The sequence below is a fragment of the Chinchilla lanigera genome, unplaced genomic scaffold (genome assembly GCF_000276665.1).
Source record: "Chinchilla lanigera isolate Chin_1 unplaced genomic scaffold, ChiLan1.0 scaffold00047, whole genome shotgun sequence".
Lineage (NCBI taxonomy): Eukaryota > Metazoa > Chordata > Mammalia > Rodentia > Chinchillidae > Chinchilla > Chinchilla lanigera.
This window is the reverse complement of record NW_004955448.1, coordinates 6684809-6706816: the sequence shown is the minus strand read 5'-3', so window position 1 is coordinate 6706816 and position 22008 is coordinate 6684809. Positions and strand designations below refer to the sequence as shown.

Below are 22008 nucleotides of genomic sequence, written 5' to 3'. Positions count from 1 at the left end.
CGTGTTTGTGTGAAGGTGTGTTTGAAGGTGGGGAGCCGGAGGGAAGGTGGCCCTTGGTGCCCTCAGCCGTGGGGTCTCCTGCTCATTGTCTTCTTAAAAGCGACCTTCTTCTCACGTTCCACCACATCTGCTTCCTGCTTTCCCTTCAGCTCCAGTGGGAGAATTTAAGACTAAAAAGAGGAAAACTTCAGAGTTCTTCACAGGAAGGCAGAAACGTCTTTCACGCCAGACTGCTGGCAATGTGAACCGTAGAGACGAAAGTGATTTTTCCTTTTTCAGGGAAGAATTTTGCTGTGCATGTCTTAAATGGAATAGGGGCATGGAGGTCAGCCCAGGAAGCTGGCAAGTTGAAAATGAGCTGTTTATTAATATAAAAAATTTAAATGGGATTACTTCCCTAAAGTATTTGCCAGGAGAATTCATAATACTACTATTGCAAGCCTTGCACAGACTATGCTCTTTAATTTACGACTAATGAAAGAGTTCCATGAATCACAACATAATTTGAAGAAAGCGCCCCCACATTGTGGCTGCAGACTAAGACGCAGCACACGTTTTGCACGTTCAGGGCTCTGGGCTTGGTCCCCAGCACCAAAAACAAACAACCCAACAACAAACAAAAACAGATAAACCCAAAAAACAAAAAAGAGAAGCTTTCCTCCTCCAATTTAAAAACAAACATCAGGGTTGTTTTTTCTTTTGTAAGATCTTCCTCTAAGTCCTTGAAGATCGTTTGGGATCAATCATTTTAAAATATTTACCTGGACGCAGCTCTACAGAGACAGATGTAGTTAAAGTGACGCAGGCCTAGTCACCCCAGAATAAAGCAGAAAATTCTGCCAAAAACTGCATTTTTTTTAAACAGAAAATTTAAATTGGAAGGGGACAGTTGGATTGGGAAATTTTTGATCTCCCTAGAAAAGCTGCTTTACAGCTTTTTTTTGTTCATAGGTAGGCATGGCGGTGCTTCTAGAAGGTAACGGATACTTAATTCAGTTTCCCTGAGTAATTCTAAACTCTGGATTAAAGTGTGATCATTGGTGTAAAGCAGACGTGCCTGTTTTGGTGAAATAGAGGTATAGGGAGTAGTGTGTGCTAAAGTGGGTTGGAAGAAAGTCTTGTGTGACTGCTAGTGTCCTGGTTTTGTGGGGTTTCACAGCTGTTGGGTAGCTGGAGTGGTCCAACCTTTAAGAACAGCTCTTTTTAGATCCGGTAATTAGTACTTGCTGACACGACTATCAGGCCACTGGGGTTTCTCACAGAACTGATGGTCACTGTGACTGAAATTGCCCTACATGAGTCAAGCTGACCAGACTGGCTTCCGTTTAAAACCCTGGCTCCCCACCCTATAAGAACCGAAGCAAGCATATACTAGTCAGAAATGCGATTCTGGGTAAGTCAACCTTGCCGGTTATTTTATGTTCCTGAGTTGAGTACTTAAAAGAAATCTTTCTGGTCACTTGTTTACCACCATGAGAGACTCCAGTGGCCACCCATGGTAATGGTTTCCTAGGAGCTCACAAATGCTTCTGCCTTATTCCCCAGAAGTTTCCTCTCTCATTCAGATAACATGGTCTTGCAGAGAGCAAATGTTTTCTGAGATTAAAAAAGATGTAGCCCTAATTGGTGCTTTTTTAACTTTCAAATGGGGATTGTGGAGATAAACTCTGATGTTTCCATTGCCCTTGTTCTGCTGGAGAAAAAGATCTCTGATTACAGTATTTATCAGCAATTGCGGTGCTGAATCAGTTGCAAAAATTTAAAATAGCATGCAGACTGGGACATAATTATCCTGTGAACAGACCTTCAGAGAAGCAGTCTTGTGGAGTAGCTGTTCTAGATGTTGGTCATTCCTGAGCTGCACATTGTGGTAACCCAGGCAGCAAGAACAAGAGTCTAGGCAAGGCTTGTAGATCCCCCGGGTGTTGACCTCTGCTGCCTCAACACCTTGTTTTGGGCTAGTACTGGAGACTAGTATTGGGCTAGTATTGGACCCAGGGCCTTCACACTACTTTCTTTCTTTCTACACGCTTGTAGTACCTGCTGTTGCCATTCCTGGTCGGGAGTTGGTCCATGTACATAACACCTTTTAAGACAGAATCTCCCTGAGTCACTAAGTTGCCCAGGCTGGGCTTGAACTTGGGATCCTCCTGCACTAATCTCCTAGCGTGTACACATCATGTATGCATATCATGTGCACACATCAAGTTTAAACACAGCATACCTCGAGCTCGGCAGAGATGCTACCATTGTGGGGGCAGAGGTGGCTGATATAATCCCTAATGTGCAAAGAACACCCTTCCATTTCTAAGGATTATAATTTGTTTATTGAGCGTTTACTCTGAATCCACTTAATTTGCTCTTGTGGATTTGTTGAAGTTCCCCACAACTGTTTCCTGTATTATGCATTGCTGTGGGTCTAAGTCAGGCGAAGGTGACCTAAATGTGGGATCAGTTTGATTTTAATGATAGATTTGGATCAGAATTTTAGGCCTAGATAAATAAATTTTAGGAATAAGACCAAAATTTAGTCCTTAAAAAATTAATAAAAAGTAGAAGTATTTTTGTCAGTGCTAAAATAATTTTTTTTTATTGTATCGGTACATTTTAGATATACAGCAAGAACATTCGTCATTGGGGACTTGTACCTGTGCATGGTATGTCTTGCTTTTTTCCCATCCCCCCTCCCTTCAGACCTTCTTCCCTGCTTTATTTACAAAAGCTTCGTTTTGCTTTTCTCCTTTTATTCTTTGTCTCATGTCCCTTCTTTCCTCCTCTTACCTTGTCCCCTTCTTATTTGAACGTGTTCTTCCCCTTTCCCAATATCTATTACGCATTTTCATCCTATTTACACTTTCTGTTTTTCACACCAGAGAAACCATGTGATATTTACACAAGTGTGTTTGATTTATTTCACGTTTCAGTATGGTCTCAGGTGCATCCATTTAGCTAGAAATGTCTCAATTTTATCCTTCATTATGGTTAGTAATACTCCAGTATATAAAAAAGCCACGTGGTTTTTATTCATTCCTCGGTTGATGGGCATTTGGGCTGCTTCCAACAGTTAGCTATTACTGTGTCGCCGGAAACATATGTTGCTGTGGCATGGTAAGAATATTTGAAGTTCTAAAATTCTCTGTAATCATGTTAAATCATTGTAGTATTTGTATTTAAATTTTAAATCTCTTCTTAAATTCTTATTCTGTATGGCCAAACAGCATATTAAGTAGTTTATAAAGGAAAAGAGTTTTTTTTTTAATTTAAAAAACTATTTCTTGTTTATCAGAGGAAAACTGGGAACAGGGGGAGTGAATAGAACAGCACTGTGATCCTGAAACCATGGTTGGACCTTTGATATAAACCCTGCTGCTCTTGCTGTCTTTTCCCATGCGATGTATACATCTGCAGGTATAATGTGAGGCCGCACCTTTGTATAATTACTGTAGTGCCGGCATTGGAAAAAGAAAATGTGGATGTAGTTGTCAGAGGAGGGATGAACCACCAGAAAACTGGAAGGGTCTGTAACTGTGCTTCCCCATCTGTCCAATGATGAGATCTCATAGAGCCGAAAGACCTGCTTTAGGAAATTTACCTATGTTGAAACTTGGAGTTCTGGATGATAGTTTTGACTGAATGTTTTCTAATCAGTAGGAGGAATTCCATTAGTCCACTGTATTCTGATTGGTCTGATAAAACACCTTCAAAGCAAGTTCTTTATTGTTTGCAGAAGAGATGTATGGATTACCATTTAAACTAATAGTTATTACCATTTACTTACCATTTGTATTGAATCGTTATCAAATTTTAGGCCTCAATGTTAAAAGTCACTATTCCTGAGATAACCACAAATCAGTTCTCAGCTTTTATTTGCACAAATGCTAATTTTTAATAGACAACTGGTAAGAGTTTGTAGATCTCATTTGGAGCTGTTCATTGGGAACCATGGATTCATTAATACAACAAAGAAAAATATAGGGTCATATGAAGCAAGTTATTCTTTTTCTGTATCTTTTGTTTCTCTTGTAAACTTTTTTTCTGCTTTGTTTAAAAATGGCTTTATAAAAGGGCTTTTATAACCAAAAAAAAAAAAAAAAAATGTATGAAGTCATCATTAATGCCAGGCTGTGATCTAGGCACAAGAAATCATTGGAGAACAAAACATTTTTGTCTTTATGAAGCTTATATTTTAGTAAGTAATGACAGAAAATAAAGAAGAAAATAGCTGCTAATTGTAGGTGATCAGAAGTTCTTTCACATTGGACAGATACAACCTGGCCTTAAATTACTTAATATTAAACCTAATTTTCAAAACTAATTTCTCCTCATACGTCTGAGGAGAGAGCATTGTAGGGAAGGGAACAGCGAGTTCAGTGTGTTGGGAAGCCGCGGCCCTCGGTGGTGAGTGAATGTGTCGAGTGGGGGCTGCTGGAGTGCGGCACAGTCTGACTGACATTTTCTGACCCCACTGGCTACGATGTGGAGAAAGGGGCCAGGTGCCATATTGGTGAAGCGCAATGGAAGGGCTGAGCTGTGATTTAGATGAAGTCAAGACTTGGTGAAGGGTGGAGAAAGAAAACATGGTGTCTTGGTTTGGAGCTTAAACAATTAAGGGACACTGAAGCCTTTTAACACAATGGAGAGGCTGGCAGGGAGCAGGTTGAAGAGCTGTGTGATGTTTAGGGTCTTAGACACCCAGTGCTGTCATCAACAGTTATTGTACAAAGCTGAACCAGAGGAAGAGGAAGTGCTTAGGGTTTACACTTGGGTGAATTGGAACCACTGCCCCAGCTTTAGGTTGCATTGCTTAGCGGGGTGTGCAAACTCAAACTCTCGCAACTCGTGGGAGGTTTATTATCCTGCCGTAGTATTTTCAGTGACCCAGAATCTGCCAGTGCTTTGAGCTTCTGGATTTTCTGAGCGGTGATATCCTCCAGGGAAAAGGAAAGAAGGAAAGGAAGGAAGGAAGGGAGGGAGGGAGGAAGATCAGAAGGAAGTAAAAGAAAGAAAGAAAGGAAGGAAGAAAAGGAAAAGTAAAGAAACTAGAATAGGTTGAAGATCTAACAAGTATGGAGAATTGACCGAGACACATTTTATATTGTCTCCTTTAATTCACCCTCATCCTGGTTTTAACATGAGCAAAATCAGGCTCAGATTGAGGTAGACCAGATAACAGTACGCCTGACCAGGGAATCCCGGGTTTAAATCCAGGTCTTTCAGTGTTCTTTTTACATCCTCATGTTTGCAGTGGGCAGAGCTGCAAAGGAGTGGCAATGCATTTTTTTGGTTGCTCTTGCAAATTATGTGCATTTTAAGGGGAATATAACACCTCCAATACACTCTACCCATTTTAAACTATCAAAACAATATTTGCACATTGCAAAGATGAGAAAATTCCTCAGTGACATAGAGGATTTTAAAATGGGAATTAAAGTACTTTTATTTCTTTTTCATTAAGTATCATTCCCCTTCCACGAGTTCCACAAACTTTTCAAGCCTGGGGCTGGGGATTTAGCTCAGCGGCAAAAGAGCCTGCCTGGCAAGTGCAAGGTCGTGAGTTCGGTTCCCGGTACCGGAGAAAAACCAAAAAAAACAAAACTTTTCAAGCCTACTGTAGGAGAGAAAAGATTCCTTTGCTCACTCAGTTTGGAACTGAGACTTATATAACAGTGGATGGATTAATGAGAGAAGTTCGTACAAATTTATTTAGTATGTCTCACCATGGAGGAAGATGATACAAATAATTCCTTTAAGGCTGCTTTAGGGGAAAGGGTAGGAGAGGTCAGAGATACTTTTCTGGTTCTGCTGCTTCTTCCAGAGCCAGATTTCTGTATTTTGGAATGGCGTGTCCTGAACCCCACACTGTGTCTGTGTCTATGTCTATGTCTATGTCTATGTCCATCTCTCTCTCTCTACCTCTATCTCTCTATCTCTGTCTCTATCTCATCTCCTCTATCTCTATCTGTGCATTAAACAACTCAAATAACATGATGATATGAACGTTGCATTTTAATTTTTTTCACTTAAAAATGCTTTAGTTTTTTCTGCAAATTTAGATTTATGATACTCTTTTTTTCAATATTCTTTTAAGTTACACTATAGTAGTTTATTTTATGGTTAATTCATAATCTATTTCTTCATGCCTCATGGACATTTAGATTATTTCCAGCTTGTTTTTAAACAATTACAAACAAGATGGTAGAAGGCAGCTTTATATCTGTAACCTGTATTTATCTGTACGCATATTTTTGCCTTCGTCAGTATCTCCAAAGGATAAATCTTTGGTATTGTGGCGACACGACCAGAATGTCTAGATAGATATGACCAAATTGATTCAAATAATGTCACCAACTCAGTTTTCCTAACGTCACTCACAGTGGCTTTTTAAAAGACATCGACATTTCTGTATGTAGTAAGTGCCCAATTATGAACGAGTTCTTTTCTGGGAGAACGTTCCTAAATCAGCGTCATTCGTAAGTCCAACAACGTGAGTCTTACACACCTTCGAGGTACATTGCTCTGCGCTTCCCAGCATCCCCTCCGCATCGCCACTGCTTCTCCTCTTGCTTCCGCACACCCTGGGCTCTGACTGAGCGCCGCGCCACTGAACACTATCGCACTGTGCAGTAAGCACACAGCAGCTCGACGGTGCCAGTTCCGGCACAGAGGTGAGCTGCATCTCCAGTTTGTTCCCATCTATAGATGTTCGTGATCCGAGGTCCTTCTGTGAAGGTTGGCAGCTCAAACATTTGTTAAGCTGGGGACTTACTGTGTGAAATGCTACTGTATTTTACTCTGACTTCAGGTTTTTGCTGTAAGTAGTTTTGTTTTTTTATTTTTATTGGTCAATTTTGCGATTGTCTCTTCATATCTTTTGGCCTATCAATTAGATTGATGTTTTTTTCTGGCAGGCACCCTTTATATTGCAGATCTTAATCATTTATTATGTATGTTTGGGAATATTTTCCCCTAACCTGTTTGTTTTTAGCTTTGTTTACGGCCTGCACGAGTATTTCCGCCTGGTCTTAGCCTCAGCGTCCTTTTCATCGGGGCACCTGTCCTTGCCTGACAGGAAGTGAGGCTCCTATTCTGGGGTGGCATCTAGGAGGATAGGGTTGGTTACATGGCACTGCTGTGTGTCTTAGTCTGTGTAGCCCGGGGTGGCTGGAGCACACGTCCTGCTTTTCCCTGATGTGCCAGCGTCCTGACGAGATGCCCTCCTGGTATCCCATGTTTCTGACATTGAGGGCTTTGGGGGTGTTCATCGCCTTTCCCCCACCTCCCACTTTCCCTGGACTCATAGTTCTGTTACCTTTTCACTTTCTTCTTGGCCCTCTCTTCAGCACTGAACGTTTTGCTTTCAGTGGCTCCTTCTAGTCCTAGCCTCCATCCTGTTAATTATCTCTCTGTCTCTGTGTCTCTGTCTCTCTCTGTCTCTCTCTCTCCCCACCCCAACCCTCCTTCTGACCTCTGCGATGTTTTTCCTTTCCTTTGTCAATTCTTGCATATTTTTCATGCTTTGCTTGAAATATCTCACCAATCATAGAGTAACCTTGGACACTTCTGATTAATCTTGTACATGGCTTTCTTCTACTGCTGAACAAGTGTGTGAATGTTTGTGTGCAGAGGCACACCCATGTGTTTGTGTATAATTAATTATTCCTGAATTTACAGAAACTCAAAAATCTTTTATTCAGAGGATTTAAGGGTTAGGGCTTCTTTTTCTCTTCCTTCCTTTTCTTTTTCTCTTTCTTTCTTTCTTTCTTTCTTTCTTTCTTTCTTTCTTCCTTCCTTCCTTCCTTCCTTCCTTCCTTCCTTCCTTTCTTTTTTTTCATTTTCTGAGACAGGGTCTTGCAATGTAGTCCAGGCTGGCCTTGAACTCAGTGGAGACCTTCCTGCCTCAGCCTACCAAGTGCTGGGATCACGGGCATGCCCCACTGTGCCTACCTTCAGTGGGTTAAGGTTTTAATGCTGGCCTTCTTTCCCTCTGGAACTGACTATTGAGAGAATGTGAGAGCACATCTGCTCTGATTACAGACGCATACTTTGCTTACGAGAAGTTCTCAGTGTTTTTCCTTTCTCCTATTTTAGATTTTTCTACTTTTAAAAAGTATGATGTTTTAGATCTGTAGAATACTGATTTAGGATAACAACTTCAATCAGAATACCACAAATAGGCTGTGGTGAGTGCTCGGTTATCAGTGGTGTTCATGTGGCATTTAAGTGGGTTTTTTTGAAGGAAGCTTATGATACTAAGGACAAATGGTTTTGTAACCTTGGGGGATTCTACCACACAGAGATCTATTTTTATGTTTTTAGAGTGGATTTCTTTTTCTAAACAAAAACACCTGCACAGAAGTGAGCTGCCTGCTTCTGAGGCCGTATAACTGGCTTTCCGGCTGGCTGTGGGTGGACATAGCTGACACCTCTTGCCCCTGGGAAACATTGGTCCCCAAGTAACAAACACTTCGGAAAGAAGGGGAGCACGACCTAGCTGTTTTCTGAAAAAATGTGATTTCTTCTTCCATTTCTGTTACTTGACTCTAGGGTGGAGAGCTGTAAAGGCTTGCAGAATTGGGACAGCTGTGCACAAAATTAGGTCAGTTTGCATGAAATCAGCTGAGCTCCCTCTGCCCTTCTCTGGACTTTTTTTCTGCTGTTTTTGATACAGAACGATCACATTAATAGACTTGTAGTTGGTGAAGGGAGTGGGGGGTTGGTTTAGTAATTGGGGTTTACGTGGAATATGTAAGTTGGTTGGGTGCAGGATAAATATTCTCTTCTAAAATGCAATGAATACAAAAGGCAAACGGAAAGAGCAGAGTGCCACTGAGAAATGAATTAGACAGTAACAACCTTAATACATATTTACTCGACGTTTAGTAGGTGTGACACCGTGTGTGTCGGTTTGGGGCGGCTTATTTTGCAAGGGGAACAACATAATACAGGACACATACTTTATATGATTATTTATAAGTCACCCAAAGAACAGTATACAAAAGAGTGCAGGAAATCTGTCCACACACTAAGACCAAGGAATCCAGCTGAGGGCCTGGATCCCACAACAGTGTCTACCCGAATTGAGCTGAATACGCAGAGCTCATAACAATGCCTCCATGAATCCAACTGGAGGCCCAAAACCCATGACAATGTCTCATGCGGACCTGTTTCATGGATCTGCTGGAAAGGCCCAAAGGTCAGTGGTGGAATCTACAAACTCTGTGCCAACAGGAAGAAGGATCTGTGCTAGCAGGCTGAGGGATCTGCACTGGAGCCAGGAAGTGATGCTCAGAAGAACCAGGGCTCCCCCAAAAGATACCACAGCCATCGTCGGCAACAGTGAGGTCCCGAGCTCCTCCGATGACCAGGATGGCCGAGTTCCCATCAGGGAAACCAATGCAGCAAGCTTTTCCAGGAGACCGACAGTGCACCATCTTCCCCTCCAGAACCAGGAAGCGATGCTCAAAATGAGGACCAGAGCTCCCCAAAGTGAACTGAAGCCATTCTCAGTGCCAGCAAGGTCCCGAGCTCCTCGGAGGATGAAAACAGCCAAGTTCATCAGGAAGCCAGCTCCCCACGGCCTCTCTCAGCTCCCAACAGCTTCTCTCAGCTCCCAATAGCTTCTCTCAGCTCCCAACAGCCTGCTTCTTCTTCTCCAGGTGGTCTGCCTCTTATGCTGCTGGCAACAGTCCTCAGGTGGGCCTCCCACACCCAGCACCACAATTACTCAGTTCAGCTGGAGGTTATAAGTTGACCACCAGTTATCAATCCACTACACCGTGTGAGTGTCCTGTGAGGGGCCTGGGCTTTTATGGACGAGGCTGGGTGAGGGGATGAAGTCAGATGAAATGATGACCGGTCAGGAGGGCCCAGAACCTTAGCACCAACGCCCAGATTAGAACAGATCTGAAATGATTTCTCCTCCCACCCCCAGCCAACAACGACAGGAGAGCTCATGAAGAAGTGATGATAGGATCTTTTGCACCTTGAAATCACATATCTTTTAACCCTTGCTTTAACTGGTAAATTTCGTGTGTCACCAGCAGTGAGCAAGCCTGTGCTAGTGTCCAGGTATGCAGCTGAGCCGCAGGTCTTCACTTCTTTCATTAACGAGCCCCGGATGAGGCCCAGTGCTGTGCCTGAGAAACTGTGGTTGGCTTTTACTGACCGCAGACCAGTCTGGTAGGAGGAGCAGGGTTGGGTCCTGGAGCTGTAGTTTCCAAACTTAAATGGGGCTCTGAATTACCGAGAAATTTTAAGATGCAGATTCTCTTACAACAGAGAGCTCTGGAGATGTGGCCTGGGGTCTGTATCTTAAGTAAAGACGTAGCTGGAAACCAGCTGCTCCTTCAGGAGAAGCTGGATTTGTCCGAGGACCTTGCTCAGCTTCTGCCTCCAAACAGCCGTACACTGACATTTTCTAGCATGGTGTTTTGAGTCTACCACCACTCAAACACTAAGCTAATGCTTTGAAATTAGTGTGTAGTATGGCACACTTTATTTTTCACATGCTCGGTAAAAATTCGTTTACAGCTTCTATAGAGCAATCTTGTAGAACAAAGAGAACATATTTTTACTGCCTTTGGGGAAGGTGAAGTATCGCTGCTGCAGCTGAATAAATTATCCCTTGCCCAGAATCACCCAAGAGGCGGCTGAGAAGTCTGGGAGAAGTAACTGTCTTGCTCAGAACAAGTATTCAGGTCTAATTTTTTAATGCGGTGAACAGAGGCCTGATAAGTCACCTAAAATAATCATAGCTACCATTGACACTTTTGGACCGGGGAGAAAAGTTGTTCAGAGACCTAGAAGAACAATATCTTTTAAAACTCAAATATTCGCATTGTGACACTCAGAGGCCAGGCTCACGTTCTGTCTCCCGAGGCACACACTGACCCCTTCCCCACGGAGTCCTTATTGCCCCGTCCCTCACATCCCACCTCCAATTTTATGGTTAATTTTTTTACATCCTCCCTGTCTGTCTTCCAATTCCCAAGAAGTGATATCATGGTGATATCTAAATTTCTAAAAGCTAGACCTGGTGTATTATAGAATCCCAGTATTTGGTATAAAGAGTCTGAAGAACCAGGGAACCTGGTTTCTTATTTTGATGACTGAGAAAATTGGAGTCACGTGTTTAAAGACTTGCCAGCTGAGTGTCGGGGGTGCACACCTGTGATCCCAGCACTTGGGAGGCTGAGGCAGGAGGATCCCCACAAATTTGAGGCCAGGCTGGTCTACTTAGTGAGACTGTATCTCAAAACAAACAAACAAACAAACAAACATCAAACCCAAAAGACTTGCCAGTTATTATGGTTTTTGTTTGTGTGTGCCCCCAAAGCCTCTTGCGGCCCTGGGGCAGGGTATTAGAGTTTGAATATGGGTGTGAGAGCTACACCCGCCCGGGAGTGAATAGTTTACATATGTAAGGGAGAGGAAGAAGTGCTTGGGGCACTCCTCCCCCATTCCGCCCTGGTGTGTGTGCCTTGGTGTGTGCTGGCGGCTTGGCTGTGCTGCCGCCCTGAGATGCAGCCCTCTGCCACGTGCCACTCTGCCTTATAATCATGCCCAGTACGGATTGAAACCTCCACAAACTGTAAGCGAAATAAAACTTTCCTTCCTTAATTTTGGGTGTCAGGTATTTTGTCCCAGCAATGAGAGAAAAGTAACCAAGACACCAGTGATGTCAATTAGAGCGGAGCCCTTCAGGACCCGGATGTGCATGTTATGACCCTCGGGTTTGGGACTTGGGACCCGTTTCAGGCCATGGCTTTCTGCTGTCCGGCGTGCTCTTTACTCTCTCCAGTGTTTCATTTGAACCTCAGTGGGGGGCAACCAATTACCTCTACTTCTTCACATGAGATTTTATTAGAAATAAGTACGATAATATAATGATGGTATTAACTCTGAATGCACAGAGAAACCCCTGGGAAGCTTAAACAAGCAAACCGACAAACTAAACCCATGCCGAGCCCTACCCTAAGAGGTTCTGGTTTGGTTGGCCCGGGATAGGCTTTGTGACCCACGTGTTCAGGACGGGCTTCGCGTGCAGCCGGGGCAGAGGCAAGAGGCGCCTCGGTAGGTGGGAGGCTCCGTACCCACGAAGGCCGGGGGCTACTGCGATCCGAGAATGTTGTCTCAGGTCTCCAGCCCAGTGTCATATCCGGATAAATGGTGGAGCATGGTCTGCTGTTGTTTTTAGAAAAATACTGTTGACTGTGAATCATATTATAGAACGGTGATAACACTGTCACTTCTGATCTTGTGTTGAAGTAGGAAATTCTTCACGTATTAGGTGGAACTAAATGTAGTATTTTAAAATTAATTTACACCCCTCCTCCCATGGGATAACATTACATAAAATCAACAAAACTATATTGTGCTGAATTCTCATTACTATTTCATTTGTTTTCCCAGGGCGAACAGTTATGGAAAAGAAACAACTGTTATACATAAAATGGCTCTCATTAAAAAGGAAAATGTTATGTGGAGGCTTTAATAAAATTTTTCAGAAAGGGTTTTGACATTTAAAAAACTATTTATTAATTCCTTTTACCCTTTTGTTTGACCTAAACCCCTCGGGTGTATCCATCAACTTTGCAAACATACTATGTGCGTATAAGGTTTGCACAGCAATTCCAAAATGTTACTGCTGACGTTACTGCTAACAGGCTAGTTTCTAAAAGCCTTTAAAGCAATCTCGCCTTCTCCGCAGAAGTTAGTGGTTTAGGCAGTGAAAGAAGACATCAGTGAACTCCACGGTGTGCTCTTCCCGAGGAAGAATCTTGACTTAGTCGAGTGGGGCTCATCCTGGTTGCTTAGAAGCACGTTATTCAGAGGCTGGTATCTGATGGTAAGGCCCAGCTCCTGGTGAGTTCCAGCCAGATGTCGATTGATTTTGAAAAAATTACTCTAAGAGATTTTCACAACTGGAAACTTGTCTTACTGAAGCATAAAATAATGTCTTTGAAAGCAAGATCAGCTGTTTTAGAGGCTCACAGAACTTGGAGGAGAAGCGCCTGTCTAGGTGGACGAAAGGATAGTCACAGTGACCACGCCGAAACCAGAGTTGTTTTTTTTTTTTTTCCTCCGGTACCGGAACCGAACTCACGACCTTGCGCTTGCCAGGCAGGCGCTTTTGCTGCTGAGCCAAATCCCCAGCCCCGAAACCAGAGTTCTTGTTCCTTCTTCCCTCTGGCGCTCAAACTATGCACCGACACTGTCACCCATGGAAACCAGGTACCTCAGCACCTGCTGTGCGCCAGAATAAAGTTTTGTTTTGTGCTAAGAAATAAACAAACATCCCCTTTACTTCTCTGATGTTTTTGGGGAAGTTCCCTTTTCTTTTTTCAAGAAACGTCTGCATTATTTAGAGCTTTTTCCGTATAGAAATGAAATTGTTTACAGAAGCTAACCCCTTTCATTCACTCAGGTGTACTGTCCTCTGTGGAGCCTAGCAAGGTATCAGTTCATATTTTCATGTAACTTTGTGCTGAAAAGATGCTCATGCAGTGAACTTGGACACTTTCTTCTTTTGTTTTATTTTGCAGCTGATACACAGTTTGGTGATCGATGACTCAAAATAGATGTGGGGTATGATCAGACCTTGTATGTGAAATGTGTCTCAGGGTGACCCTTGGAGCAGAGGTGATTTTGCTTTTTGTCTGTTCCAAAGGACAGAGCTAGAAAGTATACGTAGGTACATAAAGACACGCACCAGTAAATATATGTATGTGTAGCTTACTCTCTGCCCTGGGTGTCGTATGTATTACTTTCTGTTTTCATCCCCCCGCCTCTTCTTGCTGCTTGAAGTTTAATTTTAAATGGATACTAAGAGAGGTGCCTCCTCTTTCGGAGGAGAGAAAGGAAACAGAATGTAACACCATCATTTTAGGAACCTCTTATGCTAAGTGAAAAAGCACCTGCACAAAATGTTGAGATTATGTGATTTCCTATGTACTGTTTCTGTTAGAGTCTTTCCCTCTCTTATAGCAACCAGTTTTCCTGGTTTCTTTTCTTTTTCTTTTTTTTTTTTTTTTTGAGTCAAAGTCTCACTGTGTAGTCCAAGATGGCCTGCAACTGGCAGCAATACTGCTGCCTCAGCCTCCCAAGTGCTGGGACTACACGTGTGCACCACCATGCCTAGTTTTTCCTGGTTTCTGGTTTATCCTTCTTATTTCTTTTTGTGATGATAAGTAGATATTTGTATATTTTTTAAAGTTTTCATTTTTTTCCTTACGCAAAATGTTGCATATTTATTTGTTTTTACTTTTTTATTTTTGAGACAGGGTCTCACTTAGTTCAGGTAAGCCTTGAACTCAGTATGTAGCCCAGGCTGTCCTTGAACTCGTGGCAATCTTCCTGCCTCAGCCTCCTGAGTGCTGGAGTTACAGGCATGTGCCCCCATGCCTGGCGAGGTAACACACTTATATCTCCTTATGCTTTGCCTAACATCTCCCACAGATTATGTACTCTCTGTCAGTTCACGGAGGTCTCATGCTTATACGGCACAGTACCTCCTTGTGTGTAGATACATATTATTTTATCAACTAGCCTCCTGTTTAGGGTCATTTTCGCCCTAAGTGCCAGGGGAAGAGTTTAATGTGATAACGGGAAGATGGAGAAAAGAGAAGACGGAACACAACACTGTCATTTTAGGGACCTCCGAACCATTATGCTAAGTGAAAGAACACCAGCACAAAAGGCTACAGACTGTGTGATTTCCTGGGTAGGACATTCCCAGGAGAGGCCGGCCGTGGGCACCGGATATGGGTCAGTGGCTGCCTAGGGCTCTGGGTGGAGATGGGGAGTGATTACAGATGGACACAAGTTTCTTGGGGGACGATGGAAATGTTCTGAAATTAGATCATCACACACTGTGTGTATACGAAAGTTACTGAATTATTGATATAAAACAAGTTAATTTTTTGCATAAATTATGCCTCAGTAAAGGTGCTTGACAATATCAGCGTCAGGTGCTGTTAATGAATTCCTGGCAATGTGATTATCTTCTGTTCAAACATGGTTTAAAAAATGTAACCCTCTTTTGTGTCACAAATACTTAGTCAAATTCTGGGAATCTCCCTCCAAATGGTATGTGCTGTCTAGTATGCTACTGCAAATGCTTGTTTTTATAGCATCTTCTGCTTGAGGGATTTAATGAACTGATAATCCCCAAGGGAGTTTTACTGGTTTTAAACTGAGTGTACCAGAAAGGGTTGATTTAATCCTTTAAAAGAGCCGAGTTCTAAGGGACCTTGCAGACCACATTGTTTGCCTTTCATTTCATAGATGAGTCTGTTAAGAGTTTTAAAATTCTAATTATGTAATAAAGTTGGGACTATAGTCCTCAATTCATCTGTGCTGCTCTTTAAATATTTATGCTGCTCCGGTAGGAAACACTAAAGTGACAATTATTAAAACTATGTAGAAACATGGAAAGCTGTTTATAATACAAATGAAAAAAAGCAGAGTGCCAAATGGCTTAAATATTATAATTTCAGCCAATGCAACAAATCATTGTGCATTTGGAGGTCTGGAGCATAACGGAAACCAAGTGTGTTACGTGATGGGCTGGCAGGCGTCTCTCCCTTAATATTCTTGCATGTGGCCAAACTGATCCAAACAAACTTGTCCTGTAGTACATTAAAGTTACTGCGTGCTGGGTGTAGGATCAAAGGAACGCTGCACACCTTGACAGCGCCTGACTCCGTACCTGCATTTTGCAGCCTCTTCCAGAGGCTCTCCAGGGTAACGCTTGTGAGATGAGGTCACGTCATTCTGAGCCACTGGACCCTTTCTCTTGTTTACCTGCAGCATAGCCTTTCTTATCGTTTATGCAGTCTACCAATCCAGCAGGAGTGGAGAATGAATTTGTAAAGAGGGTGGTGGCTGCTGTTACCCATTTCTCCTGGAGGCAGAACATGAAGAAATTGGCTGATGCTGACACAGGGATTTGGATAAGACTGGAAGACTATTTTGCCTCCATCCTGGTTGATTTCTTGCCATAGAATGAGTTATAAGGCATGATTCAGAGAGCTCCTTCTTCGGTTAGATTTGCGAGTGCATGGGGTATCCACTGGATAGTGTGAGGAGGAGGGAAACAGGTGAATTAACTCTCAAGATTTCACTGGATTCAGTTTTCAGTATAGAAATGGCTTTTCTATGAGGGAGCAATTAGAGGGAGAGCATGAAGTAGTCACGAAACACTTTAAGCAGCACATTATTTTAGACCCCCATTGCCAAGTACATTACAACCATGCATCCTTGTCTACTGCAGCACATGATGTGGGTATGTTCGCCCATGGGATTCCTAAGCTGAGCCAGTGGGATAAATGCGTACCTAAAAATATTTACTATATCACGTAAATGCAATTCCCCCTGCGGGAGTGAACCCCACTTAAAATGTTGGGTTTTTCTGCCTGATGCTTGCCAGGTGTAACCAATTACAGTCTCATGTCTATTACTGCTTTTCTTGTTTGACTGTTGAGATGTTTAGCCATAGAATTTCCATTTCAGGGAAAAGCAGAGGAACTGGAAAAATAAAATAAGGGTGGTCGTGTTAGTTTTCTGTTGCTGTAACTGATACCTGAAATGAGCTCAAGAGGAACGAAGGTCTCTTGGCTCACAGTTTTGGCGGTTTCTGTCTGCTGCTGGCTGGCTCATTGCTGTTGGGCCTGCAGGGAGGGAGCACATCGTTTCCTGGAGCAAAACACTCTCATCGCGATCTGAGGGGATAAGGAAGAGGAAGAGACCAGCGTCCCAGAGTCCTCTTCAAGGTCACACATGCCCTCATTGACCTAAAGCCCTCCCATTAGGCCCTGCTGCGTATAGGTTTCAGGACCTCCAAAAAGTGCTACAGCACACGGGGGCCTTCAGGGGACATTGATCCAAACCGTATACATGGTGTGAACAAAGTAGAAGGCACCTATCAGATACACAGGCAGTCCTTGCTGTTAGATCTCTTCAATTTTCCACTGTGGTTTAAATAATTTATTATTTTCTCCTCCCAAAGAGACAGATTCCTGACTTGTCCTTAGGTAGCCAGATCTTGGCTCAGAAGTGTCTAGTGAATCTTTCATTGCCCAGTGGATGAAAACCTTAATATAGCAGAATCTCTCGTGCCCCACACCCTACTCCGTAGAATCATCGCACCAACTCCCTGTTCTCTTTTCTGTGATCGTGCTCTTACCCCAAGTCTTCAGTGATGCTGTAGTCTGCTATATTCTTTTCTGTGGCCTTGCAAAAAAGTATTTCTGTCACTGCTTCTGACTTTGCATTATTTTTAAAGTGTCCAGTAATTATAAAACTAAAATAATTATGTCTTAGCTCAGATTGTTGTAATGAAGTAGCATAGACCGAGTAGCTCAAACAGGCATTTCTTTCTTGCAGTACCAGAGGCTGAAAAGTCCATGATGAGGGATTGTCCAATGAAGTGCCTGGGGAGGGTTCTTTTCCTGGCTTGTCAGCAAGGTGCTTTCTTGTTACTGCGTCCTATGGCAAAAAGGACGGGAGGGGAGGAGGGGAGAGAGCATTCTTCTTCTCCGGACGCTAATCCTGTCACGGAGACTTCCCTCTCATGGCCTCATAATCACCACCCAACGGCCTCACCTCCTGACACCCTCACATGATAAGTGAGGCTTCAGCAATGAATTTGGGGGCAATAAACATTCGATTCATAACAAACAGCAACCATTTATATGGTTTATGATGTACCAAGGAGGGTTTTTGGTACTTTTAATTAACTCATTCAATGCTTACTATAATTCAGTTATAAACTTTATATTATTATCCTCATTTCACAGATAAAGAAATGGAAGCACAGAGAGTTTAGATAACTTGCCTACGTCATCCAGCTAGTAGGTGCTAGCGCTGGAATTCTATACCAGCCTGGATCCTGACTGTGTTCTCTATCGAAGTTCTAAAGGCTATTAGGACATACCTTGTTTAATGTTTTTCTCTTAAAGTTTAAACTCTTGAGGTCAGAGACAAATCTGCCTTCCTCTTTGCTTTTCCTGTCTGGGATCGAACGCAGAGCCTCGCGCATCTAGGCATATGCTTTGTCACTCGGCTGCATCTCCGGCCCAAGTTTTCCAAAGCAGTACTTTTCCTACTTGAGTGTTTAATGAGTCAGATAAAATGAATAAAGGCAACCTAGACTTCACTTTCCTTACACTATGAAATCCTAAGACTGTACTTTATTTTATGCAGTTCCTCTTTGAATTGTTTTTTGTACCAGGAATCAAGCTCAGGACATTGCACTTGCCAAGCAGGCGTTTGTGCCATTGAGCAGTATCCCCAGTCCTCCTCTTTGAATTTTTAGGGGAAAAGCTCTTCATTGAGTAAATAATGAAGGTGGGTATATTGGGGTTACCTTTCTTGTTTTCCTCCTAGTGCTGAGAATTGAACCCAGGGCCTCAGCACTGACTATATTCCAGTCCTTTCTATATTTCTTACTTTGAGACAGGGTCTTACTTTGCAGCTAAACTGCCCAGGCTCTGCTGGATCTTATCCTCTTCCTGCATTAGTCTCCTGGAGTGCTGGCATTACAGATGTGCCGTGAAGTTACCTTTTATGGGTACCTTGTCCACACAGTGCTGAGTTCTTGGAAGAGATTATCTTTATTAGTAAAGACAAAATACGTAGGCAAAAAGCTGAGGTCTAACATTGTGGACGTGTATTGTATTATACTTACCTGTTGTTTCTAATAGCATCTGCTTGATAAGGTAGATTCTCAGAACTAGCTATTTTGAGTACTTAGCTTCTGGCTAATAGAATGAAAGGAGAGTATTTGGAGGGTTTTGTGAAGTGTGAAGAATCAAGGGGAAAATGTAATCACTTGTCATTCTCAGTGAGAATACGAACGGCTGCAACTGTGGCATCTTGGTGTGACCAGTCAGGAGCATGTCTTAAGTCTCAGTTGCTGAAATGACTCAGTTCTGTTTTCATCCAGTGATCTTCTCAGGATTTGTGTTCCTTGGCAGGAAGTCCGATTTGCTGTAAATTTAAGTCGGATGTCTGTTCCTTCATTAGGTGACCGACTGCCCACCAACGGCAGGTGAAGTGGGTGTGGCACGTTTCCAAGTGAAAAGTGGGGCAGTATTACCAAGAAAGGAAAAATGGGCCCGGGACAGCAGAGGCCTGCTTCCAGCGAGGTTCACTTGAAAGCAGAAGGGATTTAAGTGACAGCTTTGATTTAAACAGTCGTGATTTGGTTATTGCCTGAATTCAGTTGCCAAGTTTTTCAGTGGAAAGACCTGAGCAGTTTAAATGTGTGACAAATGTTTTGCATTCAGTTCTAAAAAAATTAATCTTTGCTGACTACATCAGAATTTATGTAGCTGTTTTCAAACATATACAAAAATATAATAACATCCATCCACATGTAACCATCATCCAGCTTTAGTAATTATCAACATTTTGCCAAGCTTGTTACGTTGGTTGCACTTTATTTTTTTCTCTATTTTTTTTTTTTTGTTAGTACCTGTGTGCAGTACATACATTTATACCCCTTGTGTGGAGTTGGTACATAACATGTCTTAATTCCTTTTTTCATTCCCTTTCCTTCCCTTCTTCCCTCCTTCTTTTGATCCCTTTCCCATTTGAAAAGATCTACCTGCCTAGTTCCTTTTATTCATGTTTTATTTTGCTCTTAATTTATCATTTGGGTTTCTCATATAAGATAAACCAAGTGATGTTTAAGCTTGTGTGTCTGATTTACTTCACTTAACATTACGGTCTCAGGGTGCATCATTTTTCTACAAACGATTCAAGTTCATCCGTCTTTATGGCGGGGCAGCGCTCTGTTGTATATACGCACCACATTTCCCCTATCCCTTCTTCAGTTGGTGGATATATGGGTTGCTTTCAAGATTTAGATGTTATGAATTGTTTGTTACACTTTAATACATTATTATAAGATGGTTTTATAATGGGTTATATAAAACTCAGAAGATTTAACAGGTCTGAAAATTTGTTTTAGAAATATAAATCCAAGTATCAAGTGGTCATTGAGAGAGAGACAGAGGGAGGGAGAGAGAAAGAGAGAGAGAGAGAGAGAGAGAGAGAGAGAGAGAGACGGAGAACAAAACATGGCCCTGTGACAAGAGTAATACATTATTTACCTGGGAATAGAATTTTATTTTTATGAAAGCTTTTACTGTTTAAGCTTGATGAATTAATTCCTTAGCAACTCTGTTTTCAGATTACCTCTACCAAATTTGTCTTCTGGTCCTGGTAGTCTTTGGGAGTGAATCGGCGGTTTTATTGGACTGTAAGCTCTGCATAGAGGTGTGCATGTGCGTTGTGTGAGGGCTGACTCTGCTGTGATCTTTTTTGCAGTTGAAAGATGCATGAGTGTAATGCAGTCCGGGACGCAGATGATCAAACTGAAGCGTGGGACCAAAGGGCTTGTGCGGCTCTTTTACCTGGATGAGCATCGGACCTGCCTACGTTGGCGACCATCTAGGAAGAGCGAAAAGGCAAAAAGTAAAACTAACTTGTGAATTCTTTGCTTGGACTAACACAGTAATACGTGGGTAACACTGGGTAGGCTCTTTGGAAACTTCAGATCTCTGGAACTTGCATATATTTGCAAGTTTTGAGGTCAGTTGATTATGGAAGTTGAGACAAATGATGACTGTTTTTGAGGAATTGAATTTCTTAAAAGTTTTTTTGTCCACCAATGTTGTAAATGCTAATATTTCTCCTGTGTTGGAGGTGTGATATATGTTTTATTTGAATTGGGATATAAGATTTTATAGTTGAGAGCTTTTATTTTCTCTAAAAAGTAAAGGATGTCGTAAATCCAGTGGGCTTTAAAGTATATTGCTATTTCTGTGCAGTCTACTAATTAATGAATTAACAACACTTTTAATGGTGTCAAGTAAAACTGTTTTGATCTGACTCTTTTTAGTTAAAGCTTCTCTCTCCCACACTGTGTTAGTCAGTGTCCCCCAGAGAAATAAACCAGTAGGATGGATAGATGGATAGACAGGGATTTTATTAGGGCAATCGACTTGTGCTTATGGAGGTTGGAAAGTGTCATAATATGTCATCTGTAAGCTAGAGAACCAGAGAAGTCAGCAGCATGACTCAGTCCAAGTCTGAGGCGTGGGAACCAAAGGAACTGATGCTGTAACCCTGAGGCCCAGGTCACAGGGGGCTGCTGAGGAAAGTCTTAGCTCTCTGGGCATTCCATAAGCCAGGCAGATTAGCATTGGAGATGAGCTGTTGTACATACCTTGTATACTTGGCACAAACTCCTTGCTGAGGCTCCTGTAACCTTTCTCACATAGGCTTTTTCCTTCCTGTTTTCATGGTCACCATCTTGGTTGAAAGGCTCCTCACCTTGTGGGTGGCCTATTGTAAAGTCTCTGAACCAGCCTCTCTTTTGCTACTTTCTTTTCTATTAGTAGCACAAGAACTTGTCAAAATAAGCTTTGGTGATAAACAAATTTATTACTTCACCCAGCAAGAAGCCCAGAGGTGGGAAAGTCCCAGGTGGGGACATTAGCCTCTCATTCTGTTCCCCGTGGTGCTCCTGGCTCTGTCCCTCGGGTGCTGCTTTTGCGGCCACAGTAGTAGCAACATAGCTGCAGCAGTCCTAGGCCTCACAATCTGATACAACACTGAAGAGGCAAAAAGGAACCTACTCTTCTTGTGCTTCTCTTTTCTGAAAAGGGAACCCATTTCTAGACCTTTCCTTCAAGCACACTGCCCCATGTGTGCTTGGCTAGAATGAGACTGCAAGCTCATACCTGAGTCAATCCAAAGAAATAGGAACAAGGCTGCCCTAGTGGCTTAGATTAGCCAAGACTTGAGTTGAGCATAGGCCTGTTTTACTGTGAGCCATGTGTGAATGAATTGATACAGGATAAAACTGGGGTCCTGCCATTAAGGAAGAGTGAGGAATAGATAGTTTATATTGACAGATAATGGGACATGCAATCCTTCCAATGCTTACTTGAAAATTAACAACAAAGGAAGAATGGTTTAGTCTGAAGTTACCTTGGT

At 42.4% G+C, this 22008-nt stretch overlaps 1 protein-coding gene across 4 annotated transcripts in view; it reads left to right on the top strand.

The window, feature by feature from the left end:
- Positions 1-22008, top strand: part of Plch1 (phospholipase C, eta 1) — a 226203-nt gene that overhangs the window by 108271 nt on the left and 95924 nt on the right. For all 4 annotated transcript variants that reach the window (XM_013518677.1, XM_013518675.1, XM_013518676.1 and 1 more), the window contains one exon: positions 20335-20481. In XM_013518677.1, the coding sequence (XP_013374131.1) occupies positions 20335-20481 (147 nt within the window). The remainder of the gene's footprint in view (positions 1-20334; positions 20482-22008) is intronic.